The 19,106-nt window shown below is 41.6% G+C and overlaps 1 protein-coding gene across 2 annotated transcripts in view; it reads right to left on the bottom strand.

The window, feature by feature from the left end:
* Positions 1 to 13,526, bottom strand: part of PIK3CG (phosphatidylinositol-4,5-bisphosphate 3-kinase catalytic subunit gamma) — a 34,359-nt gene extending 20,833 nt beyond the window's left edge. Inside the window, exons 1-4 of one of the 2 annotated variants that reach the window (XM_062638280.1) lie at positions 13,295 to 13,526; positions 5,386 to 7,407; positions 1,140 to 1,205; positions 810 to 1,035 (exon numbers count right to left, since the gene is read on the bottom strand). In XM_062638280.1, coding sequence (XP_062494264.1) covers positions 810 to 1,035; positions 1,140 to 1,205; positions 5,386 to 7,395 — 2,302 coding nt within the window. In that variant the 5' untranslated portion in view covers positions 7,396 to 7,407; positions 13,295 to 13,526. Of the gene's footprint in view, positions 1 to 809; positions 1,036 to 1,139; positions 1,206 to 5,385; positions 7,408 to 8,612; positions 9,018 to 13,294 lie in introns of those variants that run through there. The other variant, XM_062638281.1, reaches the window with a different exon arrangement.
* Positions 13,527 to 19,106: the final 5,580 nt, after the last annotated feature.

Raw genomic sequence — 19,106 nt, 5'->3', positions numbered from 1 at the left:
ACTAGGCTGAACACGCAGGAAGAGCTGTAGAATTTCAGTATTGTCATATGTCTTCTCACACTTACTCCCAACACCAAGCAACCAACAGGAATAATGACAAACAAGCTTTTACGGAAGTTGGAAAAAAAATAAAATAAAGACAGGCAAAACACACAAGTAAATAAGCATTGTATAACCCTACTGTGGCTTCCAAAGCAGTGCTTCCAAGAGCTAGAAATAACAATACCACATCTGTGTCTCACGAGACTCCTATTCAGCACATCGAAAAGCCCTAAAGATGTGCTCTGCATATCCACTGCTGATCCACCAGCTACTTTGTGGCATAGCAGAGGCTCTACTGGACTCCTCCCTGGTTTCCTTGCCAAGCATTTTTCAGTGACTGCTTAGGGTAGGGCTGTGTTTCTTGGCAAGTGTCACTTTATTTCTTTATTTCCAGTTAATATTTGTGTCCTGGGTTGTTTCTTTCTTTAGTGCTGGCATTCAGCTAAGGATTATGTATAAGAACTTAGCTGTTTCCAAGGTGCATGGTGTGAGGTTCAAGAAGATAAGTCAAAACATGGGAATGTACAGGGTGTCTATAACACTGATATTCTTCCCCTTTTGGGGTGGAATGAGCAAACAAATGTATTACTGGTTCAATCACTATTAACTTACACTGGCAGTTTAAAAGAAGTAATATAATGATGCCATTTGACAGTAATTCATCCACAAATGTTCTAAATAAACAGGACAATTTGCTGCCTAGATTTTTGTACCCAAAGAAGAAAAACAATATTGTTACAAAAAATGAAATGCCTGTTAGCAAATACCTTGAGAAGTGACATCATATTTTTCGGCAGAAACTGATTTTATCTCCATTGTGACTTTATGGAGCAATTCAATTACTTGAACCTGCTTCATGAAATCATGTAGCATTGCTTTTCCACAGCCCCTAAGATAGGCTTCTAGGATGACCGCAAACCTCTGCTGGTAATGCATGGACTGGGCAATCTCGCTTCTTAAGAACCAAAACAAGAAGTGACCAATTCTTTTGTTCTAGAGGTAAAGAAAAATACTACAATCAGCATGCATTTCTTGACAAAGGGTTTTAATCATGCCAGTAGCTTTAGCAAAAGTTGGCTGTACTGTGAAGTACTTACTCTCAAACCACGTTTTAGCAGAAATCTGGCTAATGCGCTGTCATGATATGGCTCAAATTTCACTGCCTGAGTAATACAAACATAGAAGACATGTTATTAACGTGTTTAACAACTCATTCCTCTTACAATTTACCGATGACATCTAGAGAACACACTGCTGCAGGAGTAGAAAATGTGTAACAAAGCAGGTCTTTTGAGGATACAGAGCTGAAAGAACCAAAAAGCAAGGCTTCTCTGTCTCATTCGGGAGGCACTTTTTCTTTGCAACAGTTTCTTTTTAGTTATATTATTAAAGCAACAAATAAAGCCATGCAGGAAGCAGCTATCTGGGGATACTTATTTGAGCACATGGAAGCATGACAACAAAGCAACTACGTTCTCAGGCTGTAGCAGAAGCCAGCAAGATCAGAACAGTCTGCAGCCTGACACCGACATATCTGTAATCTTTCTCTAACCAAAACTGTCAATAATAAAACACTGTTTTTTGACAACATCTGCCACTTCGGGACCAGGGCACCAGGGTTCACTGCAGGGCTCCCCAGCAAACATAGGATACAGGAGCAGCTTTTTGGAGCACCTTTAGCCCCTAAATGAATGACAAAATAGAATAAAGCCCCTGATACACATCCTATATTAATGAGTACAATTAAGAAGACTTCACCAGAGCTTGTGAGCACAGATGTGATTTTTCTCTTCCAACAGCTGCTCCCCTCCACCCTAGCCCACAGTATTTCCAAGCTACTGCCAAAAAAGGGTGGAAACAAAAAGTCACAACTTTTTTGAAGTGTCAGGACTGGAATTTTGTTGCTGTTATCCTCTGCCCCATCCCAATAACCAAGTCAAGTAGTCTACCAGAAAACTAGCACACTTCCATGTACTGGGCTGTGCCAGTGAACTTGTCCACTTCAAGTGGTTTTCCCAGCAGCTTCTTTCCTGTTGCTTGAGGGACTCCAAGTTTGTAGGTTTGTATGAAGATTAATGGTGGAAAAAAGGTACGCATTTATATCTCATGGCAAGAAGAGTGAAATAAGAAGCATATAACCTGTGGGACAGGGTCACAGAATCTCTGTCATGGACTGAGGTGGTTGGTGAATGACTTCAGGTTCTGGAAATAGAGCACCAGGAAGCAGCACGTAGGGAGATTAAGGGAGAATAAAGTGATGTGCAGAGAGCTGGCTGAATGTAGCATACTCAGCTTTCAGAAGTAACAAAGTAGGCAAGCATCTACAGAATATAATGCCTCTTTCAAGTTCACTGTGGTCTGCAGCTTGCAAAGGAGCAATCAAGCTATCACCAAAGGTCTACTAAATTCATCAAACAAATGGCAGGGGTTTATAAACTCTTAAAAGTACTGCAGCACAGTTGTATCTTTATTATTAAAATATCAACACTATTTCTGAAATGCAGATCATCCTGCGGGTTTGTTCAACAGGAAAAAAAGGAAAAATAAACTGAGCTTTTCAGTCAACCTTCTAGAATGAATCGCATTATAAAATGCTACATAGACTAGTTCTTTCCAGCTGCTGGCTAAGAGACAAACAAGAAAGCCAAGCACCAGACTTGCCCTTCTACAGTATCATAATTCTGCAAGACCTGTCTTGATCATTTCTGCAATACTGTTTTATTTCCCCAGGCAACACCGTCTTATTTAGGAAAGATGACGAGAACTCACAAACATAAACTGATTTTAAAATACATAATTCCTTTTACTTTGTGTATGAGATTATAAGGTATGAAGGGTTTTTTAATAAAAATTCATTTTCACTGCAATAAGGCACCTAAAAGCAATAATTATTACATAAATTCAGATGGATTTGCTTACAGTTCCAAGAAAACCTATTAAAAACCCCATTCTGGTATATACTTGGCTGAATGTTCTCAGTGCACATCTCTGAAAAGCAATTTAAGAATGAAATACAGCCAAACAACCAGACACTGCTTCAAAACAAAACCTCCCTATATTACAGTTGCAAATACATTGTAATATAAAATTGCATTCTGAACACCCTTACTATGCTGATGTTTTAGAAATAATTGTTTTTAAAAGCCAATTCCATTTTTGTTTTTTCTTCACAAAGTCAAATATCAACATTTGAATAGCAACAACAAAAGCGAACCATTGAAAAATGGCTGCTGGCCATTCATCAGGTCCCTGCATCTACCTTTGTCTGTCAGTTCAGCAGAAGAGCTTTACTCACTGCCATTTACAAGCAGAACAGTTGTTGGTGTTAGCTTTACAATGGATTTTGTTGTATTTTAACTATCCTGTCCATGTTTTATCAACTGCACAGAGAACAACAGACCTTTATAGAAAGGTCAATAGATTTATTTATGGTATGGCTGCTTCTATTTGGGATAAACCTGGGGGGAAATAAAATGTTTGTTTGATTTCTAACTCTACTAGAAGGTAAAATGGGAATATCCTGTGCAGAGTGAAGTAAGTCATAAAGCTTTCATGAAGGCATGCATGGGAAAAGTGATGACTGTTTGCAGAAGAGACATCTCGGATGTGTCCATTAGAGCAAAGGAATGGCTGACATACATTCTCTGAAAAATGCGGATTTTCGAGTACACTGTGGTATGAACATTTCAGTGCAGGATACTGATGGACTACGCTCATTGTTAGCCAAGGAACAACAGACAAGGAAGCAGCAAAGAGGCAAAAGCTGGAATATAACATTTTTTTCCTTTGGGGGGATGACAGCCTCTTAATTTCTTACTGAATCTCTTAGTAAAAATGACACAGTGAAGTTAAGCTCCTATGATTTTATGTTACAGTAATTTAATTTACCATTGGATTGAGTCTTTTTAAAACTCTCCAGATTTGTACTTCCTGAAAGCAATTTCAAAAACAAATGGAAAAACCCCAGTATTTTCCCCATTCTCTCAGGCACTTTGAAACCAGCCAATCACCATCCCAAACTCCTAATTTGGATACAAAAGCGAACACAATCGCTGAGCCACATGTATACAGCAAAAGCTCACAAGCCAAGCATATATATAGCAGCAGCTACGTGGGAGGCCCAATGAGGTAACCGTGGTGACTCCTTTGGTTAATGCAGAAGTGCATAAATTCTGCCTGGGGAGCCTCATCAAGCAAAGACAAGGCAAAAAAAGGCTTTGTTTAAAGCACTACTGATGCGCAGCAAAATCTGAAATACCAACTTCATCTTCCTGGGGACCCTGGCTCTCTCTGAACCCACAAAAATTAAAAGCCCTATCCCACAGCTTCGCTGGCTGTGGCAGTTCCTTTTTTCCCTTTTAAATATTGAATGCCATTTTTGTCCTCTGACTCTTTGAAATAAGTATTTCCTGCTCTGTGGGGCGACAGCCTTTCCACAGGAGCCAGAGCCTTGTCGGGTGTGGGAAGCCTGCAGACTCACCTTGCTTTGGGGGATGTGGGTACTAGGAAAAGCGGCAGGATTACAGCTTTCACTGGCCACCAGACGTGATTCTGCTGCTGCTGACAGGCTGCCCAGCTCTGGCACCACGTTGTGGAAAAGCAAACAAACCAATTCTCTTGTATAACTGATATAAACCTTCCTGATGTTTCATCTGGCAAATCTGCGCACAGAGTGCTTCAAATCGATGCAGCAGTGATTCACTGCCATTAAAAACATCATTTTTCACCCAACTTCCCAGAATGAACTAATTGTATTATGCAGTCCTAGCAACCCTTTATTTACTTCTTAAAATCTTCTGGAACATTCTAGATGAATTTGGTCCCCTTAACAGTACCAAGACTGAAGTTACTGCAACATACTATGTAACAACGCTGTTATTCTTGACCTAAAACCCAATGCCAGACTTTTCTTCAGGCCTTGCCCATGTCAGCATCTGCCTCCACTTTCTTTCTGTCTACACTCTTTCTAAACTATTAGCAAAGCCAGTGAACAATTCTTCAGTGCTGTAGGATTCACACCTGATACAAACAGGATTAGAGACAACACAGTTAGGACTTGCTCCCATCATAGCTGTGCTAGTGTTGACAATTTCCAGAAAAACATAATACTGTAATCACAAGAGCAAATCATAAGACACAAGGCAACAGTAACACAAAAATAACAATATAGGCAAGAGGCAAAATGTAGAAAACATGGCTTGGGTTAATTTGGTTACTGCTTTGAATAAACATTAAAGACTTCAAAACAAGGGATTACTAAGTAGACCTACTAAGATGGGAATGATGATGGGATAATGCAAATATACATGGAAGGCAGAGCTCAAGAATGCAAATACACCTTACTTGAACAAGCTGCAGAAGATAATGAAGAACATCATCATCTTCCAAACTTTCTAGTTTTTGAACTGCCATTGCTCGGACATTTTCATCTGAAAAGTTACAGTCCAGAAGTTGCATTGTGAGTCCAACATCTAAAGTGCTTTGATCCCAAACTTCCTTTTTAGCTAGCAACTGGTATGTTTTGGCCACTATTTCTTGCTGTCCCCATTTCACAGAGCTAAGCAGCTTAGGATACGCCTTAGGGTGCTTTATGCTTTCATATCTAAAGTGCCACAACAGTTCTTTGTCCTCAGGAGAAAGTGGATTAAGTGGGTCAGTTGCTATGATCTCTTCAAGTTGCTTGCGAAGCTGGTTGGGCATTTCAGCTCGTGTCCTGTCCCCTTGGGGGTCTGATGTTATCCTGTGCTTGGGCAAGGCAATTGGGTGACAATATTTATCCAGCACGATAGAGATAGCCATTGAGTTTTCTTTATCTGGGTTAGTTGCTGATGTGAGTTTGTCTGCATTGATACTTCCTTGTTCTTCCCCCTTGCCTGGAATTTTCCACATGTGGAGCACATATTCCCCACTTCGTAGCAAGAAACGGTGATCTATTAACAAAAGATTTACATAATAGAGAAGCTGGGTTTTGCACTTTGGATCAGAGTTGGGGGATTCGTGTGACTGAAGGTTCGTCTTTGTGGACAGTCCCTGTGCTTTACCGCAGTATATCTGAAGATTCAGGAGTGCCCCTTTAGGCAAATCCTTGATTTTGATATCAAACTCCAACCAAATATTCCACAGAACCTCCTCAGTAAAAGGCTTCGATGAAGTCCTCCTCTGTGAAAGGAGCTGCTGCCCGTGTTGAATGTTAGCTTCCACAAACACAGTGAGATCAGTATTTCTGGGTAAAACTGGGATATCGATGCCAATTATTTTCACCCTAAATTTCCTGTTACAGTCCCACAAAGAAATAGTGAAGACTCGCTCATGATCTTTTCCATCTATTGTTAATTGTTCATGATACCCTGTAACACCTGTACAGTCATCCACCAAAGGCCACTCTTCCTTTTGAACCTCATCCTCACTCGGATCAGGGGGATTGTCTAAGACAAGGTGGATTTCTTCACCATTCTTAAGGCATTGTCTTATCCAGTGAAAATCTTTGATTGGTGTCTCTCCAGTAATGTACTCATCTCTGCCGCAAATCCTGAGAACAAAATCCAGTTCACTATGATCTTCAGGAATGTCCATCAAAGACTTTTTCTTTGCCATTTTTGTGAAAAAGCTGTGGAGAATCACATCTGGAGTGTCATCTATGGACACTTTAACTTTTTGGCTAGTTGTTCCTCTATGTATGATTATGAAAATGTTATTATTAGTGATCTTTTTTAATAAATATTCCGGGAGTGGCTTGGATGTAGTCCATGGGTGCATTGCATACAACTTAGGATCTCTACAGGCTACCTCTATCATTCGTGGAGTGACTAATCTACGACGGGTAAATTCTAGTTCATCGTCATGCACGTTGCTTACATCAGTGACATCATAACCGATTAAATCATTAAGTTGCCGCTGAAATTCCTGGACTTCTTCTGATGGGCTTTGTTTCTGGACAACATAGATCTTGCCCACCTTTTTCTGTAACACTTTCCAGTACAGTATGCAGTCCAGTGTCTGTAATACTTGATGTTTATCATAAATTTCATACCATTGCCCTTTCTTCTGATACTGCAAAATAAACTGATCCGGGGTGAATGTGTGGTAGAAGTCTGTGGTTTGACTCATCTCTAGTGCACGCATCCAAATCTGTGCTTTCATTTGCTCAACTGTACAGTTGGCAGCTATTTCGAGTAACATCATTTCCGGTACTTTAGTATGTTTATTGCTTGTAGGCAAAATGAACTCAATGGATATCAGTTCCATTGATGACAAATTACTCGATGTACAGTGAGGTTTCATCCTTCTTCGCCTTCGTTTGTTTTCCTCTCTCATAACAACGGGCTGTTCATGGAGTTCATCCTCCAACTCCATGCCAGAAGAAATCTAGCAAAACATACAAAGGCTTAATTACTTTCTCATTTACATTTTTAATAACTCTTATTTTTTAACTCTTCTTCATAGGGCAGTCAGAATCCTACTACGTATATGCTTTCTTAATTTCTGGTCATAAATAAATGATTTACATAAACCACCTCAGACATAATCTATTCAATTCACCTCCAAATACACCCCCCCACCCCCCCCCAGGAAACAACAAAGCAACCCTCTGATTAAATAATTAAAATAGAAATTTTAAACTGCCTTTCTAGATTTCACTGAGGATAAGCAGTCTGACTACGTATTTCCTCCACAATGATTTGTTCTTGCTTCTATTTGATCAAGCACGGATTCGTTTGCTGCCTTATCTATTTTGATGCTGCTGATATTAACATAAGTGGATTTTCATAGAAATCAAAAGACACACAGCTGTGCATCATGAGAATGCCATCCCACTGAGCTCCAGGAATGACCAAAGGTAACAAAACAAGCAATCTGTTTGCAGACTCAACAGAGGTGAGCCTATTCCCATTTTCCTCTGCCTTTCTTTTTAGTGATGAGGAATAAGCAAGAAAAACACTTAGGAGTCAAAAGTCAGGGACTACTTCTGAAGACAGATATTTAATATGCATCTAAATTCAAGCCTAGTATCCTTAGATGTGCTTCTTTATAATAAATCATTTCACCTGCCCAATAACATCCATCCACTTTAAAAGTAAACATTTCCAGTATAAACTATTAGCTTTTTACAGAACAAAAACCTGCCAAGCTGATGCCTATACATCAAATCACACCCAAAACACCTGTAAAGCAACATCAAACACAAGTAGCCTACCTTATCAGCTTTCAGTAAACAAAACATATAGTTGCTCACAGTTAATCTCCACTGAACAATATTAAAGTGGAAATGATTCACCAAGAGCTTGGAAGAAGAAGGCAGCGCTGACTGAGCATTCTCACACAAGCTAAGTTACAGCAACATACTGAACTTCTTTTCCAGACAATGTATTTTACACATAAAATCTCTCTGTAACAGCTGGAAAAAACTAAAGCCAATGTAACAATGCCTTAGTAGATAATAAAACAAGAAGATAAAGATGCAAAAGGTTAAACTGAAACAGCAGAGTTTGCTAACTAAAATTCTTTTTTCAAGTTCCGGAAAGCAAAGACTGTGGACACACCCCATGTATAACTGATAAAGGAAATATTACCTGTTCGTAAAATAAAGGCTGAATTGCTGAAGACGATTCATTTGTTTGATATCTGAAGTTCCTATTTTTTTTAAAGGAAGACCATGTATGCAAAAAGTTCTTTGTTTAAGCTGTTCTGCTTTTCTTGCTCGCCCTCATATCCAGATGCAAAGGAAGTGCTGCGCTTACCAGGAAGGAAGTTTTAACCAAGTTGATTATACATATGATTGCTCATTTTAAAAAAAGTCAGAATGTTTTTCCTGTTACAACAGTAAAAATACACTGACAGTACATCAATTTGATTCTAATACACATGTGTAGAAGACATGCTTGAAGCCTTCTAAAAGTAGCTAAGAATAACCCCAGCAATAAATTTAATGAATCAAAACAAAACATTTTAAAACCAACGTATTTTAGAGAGCCTAAATACTTTATAATGAATAAACAGGAATACTAGGAAAGAAGACAACTAAATCTGCAATGTTTCCTTATTTCTATTTCCATGGTGATAGTCCTTTGAGGGCTCCCAGCTTAAGTTCATTAGTTTTTTTAAGCCAGTCTCCATACCAAAGTCACATGGAGATGGTATCTGCCAAGGATCTTGCATGGTCACCTCAGCAATAGAACTGCAGGGCAATCTTCCTCCTAGTATTTTTAACTCCATTTATAATTACAAACACATGGTCAAATCCACTAGAAATTATGACATAAAATTCAGGAAGTATTTAAACCATGGACTTCCAACCCTAATTCTTGTGGTTAGCTACAATCTGAAGAGCTGTTCCTTTACTAAATAAAAAAAAAATCCCCAACAGAAAACAATTTGGGAAAACCCATACAAATCAGAAAGACAAGATAGAAAAACCTGTAATTGTATCCTTACTCATTATGACACTTGCAGTGAAATACTGACCATCTGAACAGCAATATCCAGCATACACCCTATAGCAGAAATATGCTGACTCTTGAGAAGAACAAGTCTCTTATCTGCCTCCAACGTGCCACTCACACCCTCTGAAATAAACACTTTGCAGAGGTTAAAAAAGAAAATACCCTCCACCACAGACATAGTCCTTCTTTCTCAGAGCACCTTCTCACTTGGCAGCTAGGATTGATTTCTCTTCACAGGTTCTTATTCTCAGGAAGTGACTTTGGGGGAAACACACTCTGTCCTATCTCCCTCTACCTTTTAGAGCCAGTGTTTGAAATGTCAAAAGGAAGTGGCAAAGTTGCCTTGAACATTTTATTGCTGTCATGAAATCTACACATGTTGTCCAAGACATCTCCAACACTCATCCTCCACACATTCATCAGCCACAGTCTCTGGGGCACCTCAGCACTACACACTGCTTTCCTCTCCAGTCTGAAAAAAGCACTCAGTGGCTGGAAAACTTGAGCATCAGTAACCTCAACAGCAACCTCCAGGATGACGGAGGAGAAGGAAGCAGCTGATTTCATGTAAAAAGGAAAAGGATCTCAATGTATAGGAAAAGAAAAGGAGCAATGCTAAAGGGGAAAATGTGTTTTGCAAAACCTGTGTTTTGAAAGCCCTGACTGTGGAGAGTTTGACATAGCAATGCTTTTGTGGAGTCTATCTTACGAAGTATAATTTCTAAAACATGTAATGTAGTCTTGTATTTTTCTTCATTTAAACATAAGCAACTAGCAGTAAGGGTTTTTTCAGGCCAACTGGCTTACATAGGTTTTTTGCAAATATTTCTCATTCTAAAAGTCATGCCGATCCTGTTAAGTAAACCTGGACTTGTATCAGTTTCATTGCGTTTTGCCAAAGCTAAGACAGCATGCTGGTTTAAAATGTCCTCATCTTGCTGTCATGTGCTATGCACTTACAGATTAACTTCTCAAACACATACACATACAAATATTCCATCTCTGCTAAAATATTCTAGAACTATTACATTGATCTAGACAATCCAAGGCAGCATCTTTACCTCAGGCAGCAGAGAAGTACCCTGCACATTGCTTGATGAATGCAGCTGTTTGACACTGTGATCCACTTAAAAAGACAGGTAGAGCAGTACCGTGAAAGGTTCTGACATCCCCCCCTTCCCTAACTGCATCAGATACAATGCAAAGTGCTTGTCTAACTGCCCACACAAGACTGTGTTCTCCCACATTCATTTGGGCTCTGACCTGTCATGTCTAGTCCAGTTCAGCTCTGACCCCTTTACATCAGGTTCAGAAGACAGTTCTTGAAGCAATGATTGTCTCTAATCTGTCTCTTGCAATGACAGCCACAAAAGTGTCCCATTCTTAGGACGACACCAAATTGTTTCTATTTTCTTTTAAGCCATGTGTAGGCATGGCAAACCCATATTTCTTTATGCACATGCATCAGGAAACTTTGATTTTATAACACAAAATCTTTTAAAATCACTTCTTTAGGCACCCTTTGTCGTGCCTAAGCATTACGTTATTGACATTTCTACACACCTACTGCAACAACACCAAAAGAAAATCTCTTTTTTCATGTCTAATTCTAATCAGCCTCATAAACCCTGAATTTCCCTGTATTAGACCTGCCAGAGGTCCACAAATCCTGATGGTGGCAATGGAGCAGGAGGAGGTGTGCCTGTAAAAGGTAGCTAAGACAAGCAAACAGGTTTGCCTTTGTCTCCAGTCATGTTCCTATCTCATCACTCAGGCCAGCAAACACAAAAATTTGGTTAATTTTTAGCTGGATCAGTTCCTTGATCTGAGTCATCACTTGCAGAAGTGGTAGGACAGGGATGGGAACTGAAGGGAAGGGAATGGAGCCAGCACAGTTTAGGCTGAAACACAATTCACAGCAGGATTAGGAGATAAATTCATGAGAAAACTTATTAAATTATTTGAAAACACTGGCTGAAAGGTGCCTTAAAAAGACAATGTGGTACTATCATGAATTACTTAGTATATTCTACTACATAACATCACAATATTTGTCAAACTTCACTGCTTTATTAGGACTGTGCGAAGAGTTTTACCAGTTACTCATTCATCACCAGCTATTCTCATGCTAATTCTATATTAGTCCCTGCTTCTGGTTTAATCCACCATGGGAAAACCTCGTTTTTAAAACGATTCTTTGCACTTTAGTGTGAACTTCCCGGACAACAAAACCTGCAAGAAAGCAGGCGCAGGCACTTTCTACATGAGTTAAGAATCACCTTATTCTCATAAAAATAATGCTGCATTTACATTCACAGTTTCAGATAAAGTTAACTTCCAAAATGAATAAAACCAGCAAACAAAATCAACAAACAAAACTACCATGACAGCACACTGCATCTACTTGCTAACATTGCTCTATAGTCAGAGATGGCTTTGCATTTGCTGGATAGGAGTACAATACATCTTCCCTGCATCTACAGATACAGTACTGAACTATGCAGGCAAGATACAGCACCACCGTGTTAAGCATGAACACAATGAACAACATTCTGCCCAGTTCTTTTGTCAAATCCTCTAGCAACTACCAGCTCTCATGGGAATTAAATCAGGGCAGGTTCCCATTAGCAACTAAACTTCACATGCAATATAGTTGCATTCATCATCTAAAAGTATACTAATCAGCAGATACAGCTCAACATCTCAGTCAAGAGATGCTGACTGCTATTAGGGGTGCAATATTTCAGGATAAACTTGCCTTCACTACAGACCTTTGCATATTTTGATTTCTACACCAGGTATCTACCTTGGGGTGCTTCTGGAACAAGCAGTAACTTCCAGCAGGTTCTGACAATTTTGGTGAGAATTTTAGTAAAGTTGTGGTTAGCCAAAGTTATACAAGTGATGGGTGATCTACCTTCAAACCAACACTTCATGGAGTTTGAAAACAAGAGATTGCAGCTGCAGCTTGTGCAGGGACACAGTCACTATTTGGGTACTCCCTGTCCTCTCAACTTGTGCCATTTTTTAAAGGTGACTGTAATGGCGAGGCCGAATCTACAGTACCAACCAACTCCAGAATGCCCTCAGCTGTTACTTCAGACGATTTGCGGTGGGGGAAGCTTTTATGGTCTACATGTACCTGACAGCCACAAGAAGTTTGCTGGATGAGAAAATACAGTTATTTATTGCTTAAAAGCTGTGTTGGAGCAGAGCTGAGTCACAGATCTTAAGACCAGAGGGAACTGCTAGCGCTGTCTCGTGTGATCCTTCACTTTGCATTGTTTCATTCAACATTCTTAAGTTTTCCTGTGCAGGTTTTGCATCAAACCCGTAACTCGTGCTGGGTCTGGGATGTGAGCTAGGACCGAGGCCGCGAAGAGCGACGGACGGCCAGCAGCCGTGGGGCTCAGCACTGCTGACCCCGGTCACCACACGTCCGGCTGGAAGGGGGCTCTGGCCTCTAGCTTCGCCTGCGCCAAACCCTGCAGACGCGCCGCGGGCCGGGGCTGCCTCCCGCACCCGGACTACGGCCGGGCCCCGGTGCCGCGCCCGCCGCCCCGAGATGGCGGCCGGGGCCGCGCCGCCCCGTAGCTCCCAAGGGAGCAGCAGCGGAGCAGTCGCCGCGCGAGGGCGAACCTCGCCGCGCTCAGCGCCGCGGGGCAGCCGGGGGCCGGCCGGGCGGGTCTGGCCACCGCGGGGAGCAGGGACCCGCCACCGCGGGGTCGGGGCCTCCGTCGCCACCTGCGAGCCCCGACGTCGGGCAGGGTCCGCCGGCGATCCCCGCCGGGCCCCGGGATGGAGATACTTACCGCAGCGGCGTGGCCGCGGCCCCGGCTCCAGCTCCGGACAGGTGTTTCCCCTAGCAGGAAGCGGAGCGGGCTGGGGGCCGGAGGGGAGGCTCCATGGCCGGCGGTAGGCAGCTCCGGAGCCGCCGCCAATCACACGCCGGGCAAAGAGGGAACCGGCTGTGGGGCCTTCCCGCCCAGCTCGGCCGCCGCCGCCCGGGCCCGCCGCGGCCCCGGGGCGCCCGGCCACTGTCCCCGGCGCTGCGGCCGGCCCACCCCGCGGCCCGCCGAGCCGGGCGCCCGGGCCACGCCGCTTCCCCCGAGCGAGGCGAGGGCCCGGGGAGGGGGCCGGCGCTGGGCCGAGACTCTCCCCGGTTGCGCGGAGCGCCTTCCCCCGGCCTTGCCGCCTGGAGGCAGCGGGCAGCCCCGCTGCGGGCCGGCCCCGCTGGTCCGGTACGGCCACATCAACCAGAGCAGGGCTATACCGGCTACCGCGGTAGAGCACCGCGTCCAGGTGTCTGCACAGCCAGCAAAATCTCCCTGGAAGCATCTTCAAGGTGTTCACTGCACAGAGACCCCAGTCGCCCCCGTGCCCGTTGCTGAGCGGTCACCACCTCGGCAGTAGCCAGACAGGGCTGCCCGGCAAGGCCATGCCGGGTGGTGGTGACAGCACGACCAGCCCCATGCACTAAGGCGAGGACAAAGCTGGTCTGTCTAAGCTGTCCTCAAACAACCCTGGAGACAGCAGGCTGCTCTAGCGTGCAGTGGCCTTCTCCTTCGGAAAGATTTTCATGCCGTCTGATCAAATGTCTGTTTTTACAGGCTGAGCCTCTTTTTTTCTGCAGCTGCATTTTGTTCTAAGGTGCTGTTTTCATTTTTTTTCCTACTATTTTCTCATCTCCAGACTCGGCAGTCCTGCTCTCTCCTTTTAGGTCATGTTCCTTAGACCTTGTTTGATTTCTGTATCTCGCCTCCAGCTTCTTGCCAAATGGACCACACCGTTTTTGGAAGGCACTGTACAAAACTGGACATAGTAGTACTCCAACTTGGGCTTTGCCAAGGTCGCCCACAGCAGGAGGATTAATTCATCAGCCTTATGGTGCCAGGGCTCCAAATGCAGTTCAGGCACAACCATTCACATCATGCAATTCAAACAAACAACTCCCCCTCACCACTCTTTCCCCACCCTGACTGCTGGCTATTTGGCTCTGAATGGAGCTGAGTGTTTGTATCCCTGCAGATCTTTTTTGGAATGAACAGCAAATGTCTTTCCATTATTACGCCGAGACCTTTTTTGACCCTGAACTTGCAATTAGATTCACAGGTGAACTCTTGTACAGTGCAGAGCCCACATTTACGCTCTGAAAGCCATGCTGACATAACTTTATATCTTCAGCGAATGCTTTACAAGACCATAGGCTGCCTCAAAGATTATAAAAATGAATGGATTTTTCTAAGGAACACATTATTAACTTCCATAGAAAGAAAATATTAGAAGAAAGTAACAAGTGTGTTACACATACAAGTGCTAGTATAGTAAATTGGATAATTGTCATTACAGCAGTGGGGTGCTTTTGAGTTAAAAAATCATTTGCATGACAACATTAAGAATCACAATACCAGCCTGAAGCAGAAAGTAATTGAGCAACTATTGTATAGACATAGAGTTTCAAAATTAATATACATACACTGAACTGTGGGTATAAGAAATCCTAACTCTGGACTGGCCTCAAGCTGCCCTTTTTACAAAGATGAAAGCAAAGTAAAAACCTTAAACAACCTTCACGTGATGTGTCTGCAGCATAGGGGAAACACAGTGAAGACTCACTCCATGCTTGGTTTTGCTTGATATAATGAGTAATACCGGACAAAGAAGTTCAGCTTTGCCCAGCATGTGTATTACTGAATGCTTTAAAAGAGATTAAAAAACCTTATCAAAATAGAAAGCCTTTTTTTGTTGTTGTTGGCTGGATCCCCAGATGCATCACTCCAGAAACACAAGTGTAGCCAGTTTGGCGACTAATCCTGTTAAAATCCATGGACTTTATTTGGAGATGCACAAACACATGGAGATTTGAGCAGCTGAATAAAAAAAAGACTGTCATTTGTCAAAAGACAATTATAGAGGGAATAATTTACAGCCGGAGCAGATGACACCTTTCATGTTGACTTTAGCTAGAACTGCATAGAACATTTTTTAAATAGCGCTGTAAGTCAGCATAATGTTATTTGCCGTGAAAGAGTAAATTACTTTGTGTATTATATTTAAGAAAATCAGGTAAACTGAAAATCTTGGTCTTTCCAGGATTTAGTAAGTTAATAAAATATTACAATTTTGCAGTTAATCTTCAGCTCCTAAGTATACAGCACAATTTGCTTTATCACCTTTTGTGGCAAATCATGTAATTCAAACTTTCCTATTGCCAAGGATGCTCTCTTTACAGGTTGCATATTCTTTGGAAATACACATTTTAACATTATTTTTTTCCTGCTGATTTCCAAATGTGACTCAAACCCTTTCCCATAAGTTATCTGTTGGTCTTTTTTTTTCCAGTCAAGAACAGCCTGTACAATAAATTGAAATGCACATTTTACCGTATTAAAAAAGGAACTTTAAAAGAGTCAGGAATATCATAGCTTAATGAAGGAAGGTGAAGAACACAATTTGATATTTAAATGAAGCTGATTTAATCAAAATTAGTCATGCAAAGAAGCAATCATTTTGCTAATATAATCTTGTGGCTGCAGTCAAAATGCAATTATTTCCTTTATCTTTCAGCTGTAACAAAAATATGACATGGAATTGCTGTCATGATCTTAAATGGGAGTTTTGGAGGTTGGAAAAAATGTAAGATGGTATCTTTTGTGTCCTCTGCACAGTCAAACATCAGATTTTATATTGTTTCATGGAGAACTGCAATAAAGAATAACAACCACATTAAATGCTCAGCAACAACTTTATATACTGACATATGTTGGAACTGGATGTAAATGTTGTCATTGACAGATGGTTCATTGCAATTTAGTAAATAGTATCTAATAGTTTGGGTTGGTTTTTATTTTCTGCATTGCCAGCAGAGAAAAAAATAAATAAATGCAGAAGCTTTACAGGTCTCGTACCAACAAAGCCAGAGCCTGCTTGCCTAATCCCAGCAATAGTTACGTTCAGTTAATTGCTTATGTAAAGAAAATGGAAAAAACTCCAAATACCAAAATCAAACAGTGTGGGACACATTGTGCTTCCTGAAGGAAGGGTAGGTAACTTTCTTGAAGAATTTATAAGTTAGAATTTTCTAATTGAGTTGTAAGCATTTTATGAAGCATTCAGCGCAGGACTAAAAAATAAATTGCCAGAATCCCTTTATTGTACAGCTCTATTCTGAAAACTCATCATGTAAATATGCAGTCAGCTGTGTTAACATCATTGCAGTTGCTTTGGCCACATGCACAATCATATGGTAACTTTGGTATCAAAAAGGAAGGGGTTTTTTTCTTGCTATAACTTGCCAACAAGAAGAGCAGGAGGGAGCTGGATTTTAGTTTGGCTTTTGCATCAAGTATGGTAGCTGCTTGTGTAATGGATGTGATAGGTAAGTGTTGCCTGCAGACCTGTTCTCCACCCACAGGAAAAGGCAGGCCACCTCTTTTACACCCGTTCTGGGTCATTGTTTGGAGTAGAAGGCCCTGGGGAAGTGGGAAGAGATCCAGAAGAATAAATTAAGGGTGGGCTGTTGCTGTATCCCGCTGAAGGGATGCCAGCGGGCAGTTAAGACATCTGTAAAATGTATCCTACATGAGCTTGGGTTCCCAGGGAGAGGTGTCCAGGGGAAACTTTTAAGATCTGCTTAAGATCTGGGCATGAAAGTAGCCTTGTGTCCTGATCCATAATGATCTTTGAACCTCTGTAGGCAAAGCAGAGTCAGGAAAGCTCAAACAAAAGAGCAAGGCTTGCCTATTTCTACTCCCTTCTCCTCCAAGAAATACCCACTCTTCCCTTTTCTCTTGCTAGGTCAGTGTTCCTGGTGATCCAAGGTTCTGCACAAAATCCCTCACTTCAAACATCCAGAACTTTCAAAACAGGAAACGGCAGGTGTTCTGAGCAGCCTTCTGAGATACATCTGCTGAAGGATTTGTCTCACATTTTACTGATTTAGGTTCTTCCAAATAAGTATTTAAAGCACAGGGGTGGGAGTGCAAGGTGTTTCCTCTGTGCCACATATGCACGCACATCAGCTGAGATGTAAAACTCACATAATACCTCTTACTGGCATGAATACATATTTTTGTCTGCACATATGTGTATGAGTTCGTCAGAGAGAGATGCAACCCTCATGGTAGCAGAGTGTGTGTAAGCAGATCTTTAATACCACTGGTTATTCATAAGGGATGGGGAAAGTTCTGAGTTTTTATGGCTCCTGTCAGAGGTCTCAGTATTAGGTGGTGATGCAATATTGCATCATCTTGTGGTGTTGGGACTTGACAGAGGAAATTAAAAAGGTTAGAAATGGAAATGTAAAGAAAAATAGTTCACACTTCCAATAAGGCCTCTAGTCTAGTAGCATTATATTAAGCACTCCTAAATATAACATATGGATAGTTTCAGTCTCTGAAAATTTCTGACTCCAAAAATAATTAATCTAATTTGCTGCTCAGAAACTACATTACAAGGTTTCTCTAGACAAGCTCTCTGAACTGTGTTAGTATGTTATCTTCCTGTCCTGATATTTATTATTCTGAATCTTTGAAAATTTGCTCAGCTGCATACTTGTTTGTTGGTGCTTCCTCCTGCCTGTGAGGACATTAATGTATTTGCATTGCATAGGAGTTATGCAAGGATTGACTTTTATCAGAAGATTTCTGAATTTTTGTTGTTGTAAATGTGCAATGTAAAATGCTTTCTCTTTAACCTACCTCACTGCCTCTGTCTGTATATTAAAGTAACATATCCTTTACACACAAAAGGCTTACCAGAGTTCCAGGCACCCTGCAGGTTCATTGACCTGCTGTCACAATACTGTACTTTAGTGAGTACTAAAAAGATGTCAAGTAGGAATATGTTTATTCCACAGAGTTTAGTTGAATATAAAATCAGGTACCAAGAAAGCTCTTTTCCAGCCTGCTGTTTTCTGGAAACACACCCTTAACCTTCTCCAACATCTTTAACAGAAGATCACTGCATTTGTTTGTTTTGGGTTTTTTTAACTGAATAAGAGGATTTCATTCCAAAGCACTGGATTGCTTATATGGAAACCCTACCAGCAGGTCTCTTTCTTTCAGGGTTAGGCTGGGATTCTCTCTGGGTGCTGGGGAACCTATTGGGGTGCTGGGGTGGCTTCTGCAGCAGCACGTCATACACAGTAGACAGTACATCATCATAATGGTAACTTTGCTAAATAAACACCTATCCTCACATTGGAATATAGAGCTTCTGTCTTTACAGACAAATAAAAGCCCTTGCAGCCAGCCAGCACAACCACAATGACTAAAAAGCCAGATTCAGACCCGGAACTTTATATATTTGCTTCCTAGAAATGAAAAGATAAGAAAAGCTGGGAATCAGTGGGATGGGAAATGTCAACCCTTACACACAAAAGGAGGGCAGCTTTATTCTGTAGATATCAGTGCTTCATCACATGGCAGTCTGGTCTGCATAGATGGTCCTCCACTGTCTGTGTCTGCTAGGGATGGTTAAAGACAAACATGGGAGCATTGCCCAGATCAGACAGCTGGTCTTGCCAGACTTCCTGTGTATTTTAGGATTCCCTGAGTTGCCAACACAAATACTACATTACTTAAAAAATGCATGTCCCCATATTTTTCTGCCTGCAGTGGAAAG

The sequence above is a fragment of the Pezoporus occidentalis genome, unplaced genomic scaffold, assembly GCF_034315485.1.
Source record: "Pezoporus occidentalis ecotype Australia unplaced genomic scaffold, CSIRO_AGI_Poc_V1 ctg56, whole genome shotgun sequence".
Lineage (NCBI taxonomy): Eukaryota > Metazoa > Chordata > Aves > Psittaciformes > Psittacidae > Pezoporus > Pezoporus occidentalis.
The sequence above is the reverse complement of the archived record's forward strand: the minus strand, read 5'-3'. Positions and strand labels throughout refer to the sequence as shown.